A 10,751-nucleotide genomic window follows, 5' to 3' on the forward strand; every position below is an offset into this window, starting at 1 on the left:
TTGAGATTCTGGATAATGTAAGATCAAATGTAAATTACTTTCAGATCTTTGGTTTAATTTGCTATGTTCACATTCCTAAACTTAACCGAACCAAACTTGACCCGAAGGGAAAGAAGTGTATTTTTGTTGGCTATGATTCATGTAGGAAGGCGGAGGTGCATGGACCCTGAGACAAAGAAGTTCATCACTTCTAGAGATGTTTTCTTTGATTAGGTGTCAACATATTATATAGCCGAAAGAAATACCACACAAGAGGTCACATTTGAAAGTGATCAATGGAGTCTACAATAACTTCCCGAAGAAAATATGGAGATTTCAAAAGAAGAGAATACACGTTCAAGCCTAGTAGATGATGAAGAAGTTGTAAGGAAATCTACAAGGGAGAGAAAACAACCGATTTGTACTGTTACTTCTTGCTTGTTTATAAGTGCATTAACAGAAGAAGAGCCAACCTGTCACATGTCGTGTGAGTCATACTGATGTTAGGCCCAAATGAAGTCCGGAGAAATGCCACACGACGAGTTCCTCATACCACTCGTCGTATGGATCACTCAAGTTTCATCTACACGACGTGTTACCTAGACCACACGCTGTATGCCATTACTTTATGACCAAGTTCGATTCTGCCACATTCTTGCTAAGAGATATTTACTGTTTTGTCATTCTGTATTTACTATTTTGCTATCTAGCCTTATTTGCTTGTTTGCCATACCCCTATTGTTTAGATTCTGTTAGTAATACTTAGGGGATATTAAATCTTTTATTACCTAGGGTTGGGAGATATAAGCTTAATGTTTTATAAGGCAACTCAACTTTTATCTATCAAACTTTTATTTCTTCATTGGAACTAAGATTTTCACCTTGAATTGGATTATTTCTTTCTAAATACGCTAGTAAGGAATATTTTTTTATTGGTTTATGAATATTTTTTTATTGGTTTATGATTAAAACTTTTATTATCGTCATGATGTGTATAAGTAATGTACAAGTTTTGTGATCTTTCTTCATCAATTTTTTTTTCTCCATTTCTTTCTATGATTTTGAATTCATTCAATGGAGATTAGTATAATTGTTTATTCTAATTATTAGTGGTTTATCAAACATATTAAAGGAGTTGATAAGGTTGCATAGGGTAAGGGTGCGGTTTTCATTCCGAATTCAAACTTGATGTTGATAGAATATAATTGAATTTTGGAGCGAATGTTGTTCAAATGATGAAAAGTTCATCAAAGTGAAACAAATTCATTCCACTTTAAGTAGTGATACACACCACACCATACAACCAAAGGAAGCATTTGACTTTATCCATTTGGAGCAAAAGCTGCCCCACCCCTTCTTTTCTTATTCCTTATATGCAGGATTAAAGCAAATATTTTATGTAAAATTTTGTAACATTGGTGATATTTCAACATTTTAAATAGAAAATTATTTGATTTGTTAATTATAATTTTTAATTTTTTTTGATAATAATGTATATATATTCCATTAGATAAGCAAATACGAGTACAACATGACAATAGTAAGGATTAAAACCTTACCCATATATAGGCCAAAGCCTAATATATGATCCACAAAGGGCAATAAAAAGACTACAAAGAGCAAAAGATACCACAAAGGGAATATAAAGACTACGAAGAGCAAAAAATACCATAAAAGGTACATCTAAAATAACAGGACAACAAATCTCATACTTCTCTCGAATCCAAATCCACCTGAAAGCAGCTTCAAACCAATCATCATCATCTAGTTTCTTCCGACTACTCGGATCCGAGTCCTTTTTATTGGTGCAACCCCGTAGATCTATGGATCTACGTATAAGATAAGACGCTTCTGCTTTTGCTAAACCCGAAAAAAGTGTAAATGGAAGAGATATAGCTCACAGATGCAAATGAAGCGGAAAAAATCCAAAGAAAAGTATGGACTTCAACTGAGAAAAAAGAAACAAAACACCAATAAAAGCTAAAAAAGTAGGAATAGAGCCATAGATGGGAGGAGGAAGAAGGAAGACAATCTTCATTCTTCCTCCTCAAGATCTAGTTTCTTTTTTGTTACTGATTAAGCTTTAAATAAAAAAAATGAGGCAAGATTTGGTTTGGAAGATAGAAGAAAAAAGAAAAGATGAAGAAGAAGGAGGAGGAAGAGAGAAGGGGGCGACGAGGGTTTCAGAGAGAAAAGAGTTGTGCTTCCATAGGGTTCTTTTGACTCGTTGTGGGTCAATTGTTAATGATGTCATGAATGAGAAGGTGAGTTCATGTATGGATGGGGAGGAAGGAGTGTTGATAGGTGAGGATGTTGGGGAAACCCATGTTGCAAGGGATGCTCCCCATGTGTTTGATAAAATACCCCTTAAGCATAACTTTACTTGAATGTGTGAGGAAAGTGGGGGTGTTATTCTTAAGGAAGGGGAGAGTGACCTTGGGCTTGTTAATCTCTTTAAGGAGAAGGATGAAATTGGTTTATGTGTGGAGATTGATGGCTATGGGGATGGGAGAGATGTTGGTGGTTCTACCATGTTGGGTTGTAGTATGTCTTTTGAGTCAATCGGCTTGGCACGTGAATTAGTCGGCTTGAGCTATAGAGAAAAGCAAATGGAAATGATAGGTCATGGGAGAGAACAGATTGAGGACGAAGAGGGAAGCGAAATGGCATATGGTCAAGAAGAAGATGAACTAGGAGAGGAGATTGATGCAGAAGGGAACTTCGACATTGAGCTAGTTAATGATGATGAATTTCACTATCATGAGCGAGAGTTCCGAAAGGGAATTGAGGAAAGCCGTGATGTGGGACCAATATCTGAGGATGGGAAGTACGTGTCCTTCAATGGACAACCACAGGGCATTCTACCTTTGGGAAAGATACCACGTGGCATTGCATGGGATCCCGGAGATCGTATGCCACGTCTTCCTCATAATAGCTTGAGCTTTAAGGAAATGGATGAAGAGTGCTTTGTGACGCGTCTAAGAAGAAACGATATTCCTAGCACATGCATATTAGGGATGAGTCGAGTCTCCCACTTGGTAAATTCGAAACTTGTTATTTTGTGTTTTATTGAAATGTATGTGTTGGGGTATATGTTGTGCTTGTTGAGGGAACATCAACCCTATGAGGAGTCAATGAGAAGTGATCTTATGGTGAAGAGAGTGAGCTTCATGGAGTATTTGGTGAATGGGAATGGCCTCCCGGGTGATATAGACAAGGTGAGAGAAACTCTTGAATGGTGGGATAATGGCCAAGTTATTAAAGCGGCGACTCTAGGAGCCGGGAGATTGTTAACCCAAGGCAAAGAACGAGTTGATACAAGTGTACTTGGGATCACTATGAAGTGGGTTGACAAGTGTCGTCGGGATATTCCATTTGATGTCGGCAATGAGCGAAGGGAAGTTGTGACCAATGTCCATGTTCGTGAGGTGGAGATCAAGGAGATCCGGGGTTGGTCGGTTCAACATGTCGTGGAAATGTGGAGGAGCCTCCAAGACATTGTGGAGGATTGGTTTGACCAACTTCGACGAGATATTCTGTTTGATGTCGGTCGGAGATTGAAGTGAGTATAATGGAGGATGAGAATCGTGGTGAGGCACTAGTTGAGATGTGAGGAACGGTTCAAGGAGAAGGAGAATCTAGCAATAGATGGAGTAGACTTCTTGAATTCATTTCAAACAACACTATGGTTCGACTTGAGAGCTTGGGGTTCGTTCAAAGCGAACACGTCTCATCAATACGTGGCAAGCAACTTGGGGTCAAGTTCTTTTTTTTAAGAGAGAGTGTATGATGTGGAGCATCTCCTTTGAGGATTGAGTCCGGGCGAGGGAAGTCGGAAGAAGAACCAAGCACGAACGAACAAGCGAGTAAAGAGGCCAAAACAGTGCCACACGGCAAGTCAGCAGCTAAGGCACGCTCTGCGTGAGTGAAAACACGCTCCGCGTGGAGCTTGGGTGATCCGGGGGAAATGGCACTGAAAAGATCAGCAACTAATCCACGCTCTGCTTGGATTAGGCACGCTTTGCTTGAATGAATCCACGCTCCGCGTGGATGAAGGAATGATCCGGAGAAAATCCAGCAGCCAATTTACGCCCCGTTTGGAAAATCCACGCTCCGCGTGGATTCATTTTAAAGAACTTGCTCCTTACTCCAGCTTTCTCCTTATTTACAAATCTGCCACTCCTTATTTACAACCAATGTCACTCCTTAATTACCAGCCATGCTACCCCTTAAGTTTACCCCAAATTACCCCTATCTTTATCCATTTAATTAGTTAAGTGATTTGTCCTTTTATGTAATTTGTTAATTAGGTTTTGGATGCTATAAATGCATCTCTTTCTTTTGTAATTGGTTAACTTTTTATCAATCAATTTATCATCTTCTTCAAGAAGCTTGTTAAGGTTTTACCTTCAACAATGAGGAATTCTTATTTCCTATGGATTTAGTCCATAAAATCGAGATTAACTCCTTCAAATTTAGCTTGAGAAGAAACATCTGTGTTAGTTTACGATTAAAACTAACATATCCTGAAACCGATCTGTATCACTAATACATTACCAGCTCCCTGAACTCGTACAAAATAGTAGATTGACTTCCTGAACTTTGCAAATGTTTCACTAAACTTGCTTATTTCGTATCACCAGCTTTCTAAACTTGTCCATAAAAGTAATTTTTTTGTTTCTCCTACCTTTCAACCTATTATAAGAGTTAGTATTGTAGGTTTGATAGATTGAATGGATGAGGATCGAGAGTTAGTACTATGGTTTTTATATTTAATTGCTACAGAATAAGTAAGTTTGGGGAGTTGGTAAGACACTAGTAAAGTTCAGGAAGTTAATATACGTTTATGGACAAGTTTAGGGAGCTCGTGATATGAAATAAACAAGTTCAGGGAATTGGTGAGACACTTGCAAAGTTCATGGGGTCAATCTACTATTTTGGACAAATTGAGGTCTATTTTTGGAAAATCTAATAAGCAGTGTAAAACGACATGACGTTTAGCATTGAAGAAGAATATATGGGACCACACCACAGCACGCACACACGATGCCCTCCTGGCTTCCTCTTTCTTTTTAGCTTCACTGGCTTTCCATATTTTTAATAATATTGCTATACTCATTCAGCTTTCAAGTTTGTTATTCAATGAAGAAGAAGAAGAAGAACAGAAGAAGAAACTCAGAAATCTCTTCCAAATCCAAATCCAAATGTATCTCAATCTTCTCCTTCTATTTACTATCACAACCTCACTTCTCCTGCAACCTTCTTTCCTTAACAGCCTCGGATCTTCCTCCACCATTGCCATCACCTACACTACTCCGACCATCTACGGGATCATCGCCGGCGAGCCCACCCAAAGTATCAAATGTTACACAAATGGTCAAACAATCTCAATCCAACCAAATGTCTCCTTTGAAGCTATTTCCGGAGGTAATAGCTTCTTCTGTGCCCTAAAGTCTGGAGGTTTCAGTGTTTTCTGCTGGGAGAGGGAGAGGGAGACCACAATAAACTTTCAACCAAAGCGCATTTACCACAGTCAAACCATCCCGTTAACCGATTTAACTGTCGGGGTTGATCATGTTTGTGCCCGAGAAATGAACTCCGGCATAGCTAAATGCTGGAGAGGCAAAGCCCATTTTCCGTCGCCAGGTTTGGGTTTCAAGTTCAAGACATTAACATCTGGGAATGGTTTTACTTGCGGAATTTTGAGGAATAGCAGTCACGTTTATTGCTGGGGGAATAATGAAATTGCTGCTGAGATTCAAAGACAGTTGAGCAATTTAACAATGTTGAGTTTAGTAGCTGGAGAAACTCATGTTTGTGGATTGAAGAATAATGGATTTTTAATCTGTAAAGGAAGCAATGAGTCTGGACAATTACAAGTTCCTTTTAGTTCAGCGTTTGAGTATTCAGGAATCGCTCTTGGTTCAGATTTTAGTTGTGCTATCAAGCAAAGAAATGGATTCTTAACATGCTGGGGAGACGCCAACAAATTTCAACTTGACACGAATTCGAATGAGCCTCTTGAATTGATCGTTGCTGGTTTTGATTTCATATGCGGGCTTAAAACCAACAATTTATCAGTAATTTGCAGGGGTTCAGGTTCAGGAGGGTCTTATGATATTCAACTAGGAAAAATACTTCCTGGTCCTTGCTTGCAATCTTCCTGCATAGAATGTGGTTTATATCCAGATTCTCAAGTTTTATGTGGAGGAGGGTCTAGGAACATGAACATCTGCAAATCATGCCAGATTCAACTTCCAATTGCTGTACCATTACCCCCGCGAACAGAACCAACATCTAATTCCAGGAATAAGCTTTCCTTGGCATTTCTGATTGTGGGATCTGTTGGTACATTTGCAGGATTCTGCACTGTTTTTTACTGTTTCATCACTTTCTTATGCAGAAAGCGTCACAATTTGGTGCAGCCATCAACTAATAATCTTACTCCTGCTGCTGCTGTTGATTTGACCAACACTGGTACGAGTATAACCACATCATCCATGAGATCATATTCTACTCGGCGTTATAGCTCAAGCAGAATAGGCCGCCAGAGAAGCGAATCCTCGTCTAAACTAGCAGACAAGATTCAGAATTTCTGCTTATCTGAACTTGTAGCTGCAACAGACAATTTTTCTCTTGCAAACAAGATTGGATCCGGAAGCTTTGGCATTGTATACAAAGGAAGACTTGTAGACGGTCGTGGAGTTGCAATCAAAAGAGGAGAAACAAAAAAATTCCAAGACAAAGAAAGCGCATTCGATTCAGAATTAGCTTTGTTATCCCGTCTTCATCACAAGCATTTGGTGGATCTTATAGGTTTCTGCGAAGAGGGCGATGAAAGGCTTTTGGTATACGAGTATATGAGCAACGGAGCACTCCATGATCATCTGCATCACAAGAACAATGTTGGAAAGAGTAGCAGCTTTTTGAATTCATGGAAAGTAAGAATCAAAATTGCATTAGATGCTGCAAGGGGAATCGAGTATCTTCATAATTACGCTGTGCCGCCTATTATTCATAGAGATATCAAGTCATCAAACATACTTCTGGATAAAAATTGGAGTGCTAGAGTATCTGATTTCGGGTTATCACTAATGGGACCGGACTCTGATGGCGAATTCATGTCAACCAAGGCGGTTGGAACAGTAGGATACATTGATCCTGAATACTATGTGCTGAATGTACTAACCGCGAAAAGCGATGTTTATGGCCTTGGAGTTGTGTTATTAGAGCTTTTGACAGGAAAGAAAGCTGTGTTCAAGAATGAAGAGGGAAGTCCAAGTGCAATGGAAGTTGTGGAGTATGCAACTCCACATATATCAGCAGGAGAGCTACATAAGGTATTGGACAAAAGGGTCGGGTCGCCGCAGATACAGGAGGCGGAAGCAGTAGAATTAATGGCCCATACGGCTATGCGTTGCGTGAAGTTGGAGGGAAGGGAGAGGCCTAATGTTGTTGATATAGTTGCCAATTTGGAGAGAGCATTGGCTATTTGTGAGTGTGAGGAAACACCTGCTAGCCTTTCTCCTAACACATTCTCCATTCCTTCTTCTGATTGAATGTATAAACCTTTCTTAGTTTATGCAACATATTTCGGGAGAGAATAGACTTAAATGATGTTTAATTAACCTCAAATTCATCCAACAAATATTGTTATATGTCTGTCTACGGATGTCTGTAAAGTTGTGATTCTTTTGTGCAATTGTAACCAAATACAAGTCAGTAACTAACACTTATATAGTCCTATTTATGTTGTTTGTAGTAATGGAAGGCAATCATTGTTGAGACAAGTTCCTTTGTTTATTCTTACACTTTTTTCTTTTTGAAACTTTTGAAGTTATCAATGCAGTGCATTTGCTTGATAATGCATATTCACTTTATTGGGATTTCATTCAATCACATGTTTGGAAAGCATCCGATTATTTGGGATTTCATTCAATCACATGTTAGTCATCTGTTACAGGCTGTATAATTGATTTCTAAAAAGTCCAACATCTTAGGGATTTAATAATAAGATATTAGTATCATACATTATTAATTTTGAGGCACACAAACAGTCCCAGATCCTTATTTGTTGGATTTGACTTTTTGAAACATATCATCATTATATACTTAGTTGGTGCCACGAAGTAGCTATTTTGGAATAAGTTTGGGTGAATCAAATTGAATTGGAGGTTGAGGATGTGATCAAGATAATTCAAATTGCATTAGAAGTCTGACAGACTTGTACTTTTCGCCTTTGGGATTGTGCAACGGAACAGATCGAATCCCAGTTCTAATTTGGGAGATAGGTAAACAAGTTTGTCCTCCAAAATCATTTTTTCCTGAATTATCATATTCAACCACTTCAATCCTAAGCACAGCTAATTCAGGAACAGTTAGAGGGAACTCAAATTCCTGATTCCATTCGGGTAGCCAATCGTCTTCGATTACTTTGGTTTTCCTCTTAGCTTTATCAGCTGCTACTCCACAAACTGCAACCTGCATGCAATTAAAAACTACATTATTATTATTTTATCTCCCTTCCCATTCCCATATGTTATGCATCCATCATCTTACTTTCACAAAGAAGTCAGGTGGGGAATATAGATCAAAATGTGTGCGCCGAAAGTCCAAATCCCACCCTTCCCCTATGTATACTTTCACCTGCTGCTCCATTTTTAGATTACTACACACTTAAGGTAAATCAACATCCATATCTTTAAAAAAAATTAAAATAAAAAAACCTTTAAAATTTTCTTCACGTGAGTATGATTAAGAGCATCAATATTTTGATCAGGTTTCAGCAAGAAATTTGGTTTTTTAACATAGCCGCATCCGCCATTGGCTTTAAATAGTCCCTGCATGACCCACAGGTGCTTGCCATAGCCCTGTAATCAAACAAACAAATATTAATGCACAAAAACATTAATATTTCTGTCTCTACTCTGCAGATATAGTACCTGCATATTGAATGCGACCATTTGAGCTCCAAGAGCCCAAGCAACAAAGGGATTGTAATTAGATGAATCAAGACGAAGACCCTTGGGGTATACCCTCAACAAATTCCTCTCTGTGAATCTACAGTTATGTATATAATATTATGCTTATTTACAATCATTTCAATTGTATGAAATAGTTTTAAAAAGGAGATTACTTGATAATCTTATCAGCATGTGTTTTTGAAGCATTTTCAAGCTCTTGCTCGCTTAAGCTCAGACGTCTAACTTTACTAGGATCAATGCTTAACCAGTTTTCTAATCCACCTTTAAGCTTTCCTGCATGAATGGCAATTATATTCCGGTATTCTGAAACTGTCTTCTCCTCATCTTCATCTGGAAAGTGTTCATCATCAACAGTTTCAATTTCCAATTCGCTTCTTGAACCTGTGCTCTCATCTTCCTTGTTTCCTTTATTTGATGATTTCCTTTGCTTCTTTTGAGACTCTTTGTGCTTTCCGCTTTGGGTTTCAAGATATTCTTTCGGCGGTTTAGTTGAAATCATAACCCTTTTCTTCAATGCTTCAGGTGATGGGAATTCCTGCATTTGATCTGATTCCGGACGGAACAACATATCCCCAAATGTTCTTGTCACCATCTGCATGCTCTTAAAATAAATATCTATATATGTAGAGTAGCACAGAAACCCCAAACTGAAAAGAGTTAGTTTGTCACTCACCCTGGCAACCTTGGCTTGGAGATCCTGAGTTAAATGGTCTTCAAAAGTTATTACAACAGGATATTCAGAAGCAGAAAACGCATTTTCTTTGATAATTCGTAAACATTTGATGAGATCCACAGGTGCAGTAAGCGTGCTACAAATTAATCAATCCTAGTGAAAACAACAAAAACTATATATAGATATAATAATGAAATGAAGCTTAATTACCCTCCATGGCGAACCTCGACATCGTCTTTTGTGGAATTAGGCCACAAATCTAATTCAATAACTCTAACACCTCTTCTTAAAGCATCTTTGATAGGTTCAGCACTGCTATCACTGCTAAGTTGATTTCCAGTTAAGTAGGTGTTATGGCTTGTGAACATGAAATAATGAGCTAATGGGGCATTCATATCTTGGTGCACCTGTTGTATTCATTCATTCAAATATCTAGGAATTGAAAATCATTGACCTTAATTAACAGAAGAAGAAGAAGTTAAAAACTACCCCAAGAGACGGAGAAATAGCTGCATTGAAGTCGCTCATAAGATGCCTAAAGAAGGCTTCGAGATGAAACCCCTTTCTTTGGAAAACATTGAGATGCTTGAGATTATGGAATATGTTTTGAGCATCTTCCAAAGTGGCTTCATCTTCTCCTTGAATATCAATCAGAAATCTTCTCAGATCATCTTGATTCATCGTCCCGTTTTGTGAGTATTCATTGAACAGTTGCTTAACAATTGCAGGAGGCTCAAGTGCTCTCAGCTTGAATATTCTTCTGAAACAAAAACACACTTTAAATGTTTGCTTCGACATTACAGAAAAGCATTTGTAAACGATCATCATGTTTCCACATATATATATATATACCAACATTGGGAGACTGAATTTGAAGGCTTCGTATATAGAAAGAATGACTTGGATGCAAAGTCGGAATCTCTTCTCACACACACATATATATATTTAGTAAGAATCTTGTTCCTTGGATCCAAACGAAAGAAGCAAGTTTTGTTCTATATTTGTACTCTTCGCCTTCCTCAACCTTTTTCTTTACTAAGAGGAAAGAGATTTCTTGCTATTGGCTCCATCTACAGGCCGACCTAGCCTAAGCTGACCAGCCCAATGCTAATTTC

General features: G+C 38.3%; 2 protein-coding genes across 3 annotated transcripts; one reads left to right on the plus strand and one right to left on the minus strand.

Moving 5' to 3' along the window:
* Positions 1-5,109: 5,109 nt before the first annotated feature.
* Positions 5,110-7,763, plus strand: LOC136233098 (putative serine/threonine-protein kinase-like protein CCR3). The gene has a single exon (XM_066022662.1). It carries the CDS (start codon positions 5,184-5,186, stop codon positions 7,536-7,538), a length of 2,355 nt encoding a protein of 784 aa, XP_065878734.1. The 5' UTR covers positions 5,110-5,183; the 3' UTR covers positions 7,539-7,763.
* Positions 7,764-7,901: 138 nt separating this feature from the next.
* Positions 7,902-10,434, minus strand: LOC136233016 (phosphoinositide phospholipase C 2-like). Of its 2 annotated transcripts, none has more exons than XM_066022544.1 (8): positions 10,126-10,434; positions 9,847-10,043; positions 9,637-9,772; positions 9,116-9,555; positions 8,922-9,039; positions 8,706-8,849; positions 8,539-8,625; positions 7,902-8,460 (listed from the first exon to the last, which is right to left on the minus strand). In XM_066022544.1, exons 1-8 carry the CDS (start codon positions 10,432-10,434, stop codon positions 8,167-8,169), a joined length of 1,725 nt encoding a protein of 574 aa, XP_065878616.1. In that variant the 3' UTR covers positions 7,902-8,166. The 2 variants fall into 2 exon arrangements, with proteins under 2 accessions (XP_065878616.1, XP_065878615.1); XM_066022543.1 differs by having other exon boundaries at positions 8,539-8,628.
* Positions 10,435-10,751: the final 317 nt, after the last annotated feature.

Source organism: Euphorbia lathyris, chromosome 6 (genome assembly GCF_963576675.1).
Source record: "Euphorbia lathyris chromosome 6, ddEupLath1.1, whole genome shotgun sequence".
NCBI classification, from domain to species: domain Eukaryota; kingdom Viridiplantae; phylum Streptophyta; class Magnoliopsida; order Malpighiales; family Euphorbiaceae; genus Euphorbia; species Euphorbia lathyris.

Excerpts from the sequence above, each read along its gene's own strand:
- LOC136233098 (XM_066022662.1), top strand. The coding sequence starts at position 5,184 with ATGTATCTCAATCTTCTCCTTCTATTTACTATCACAACCTCACTTCTC.
- LOC136233016 (XM_066022543.1), bottom strand. The coding sequence starts at position 10,434 with ATGTCGAAGCAAACATTTAAAGTGTGTTTTTGTTTCAGAAGAATATTC. Across the intron at positions 9,556-9,636 it reads TCCAAGCCAAGGTTGCCAGG|ATGGTGACAAGAACATTTGG; the intron begins GTGAGTGACAAA and ends AAGAGCATGCAG. Across the intron at positions 8,461-8,538 it reads CACCTGACTTCTTTGTGAAA|GTTGCAGTTTGTGGAGTAGC; the intron begins GTAAGATGATGG and ends AATTGCATGCAG.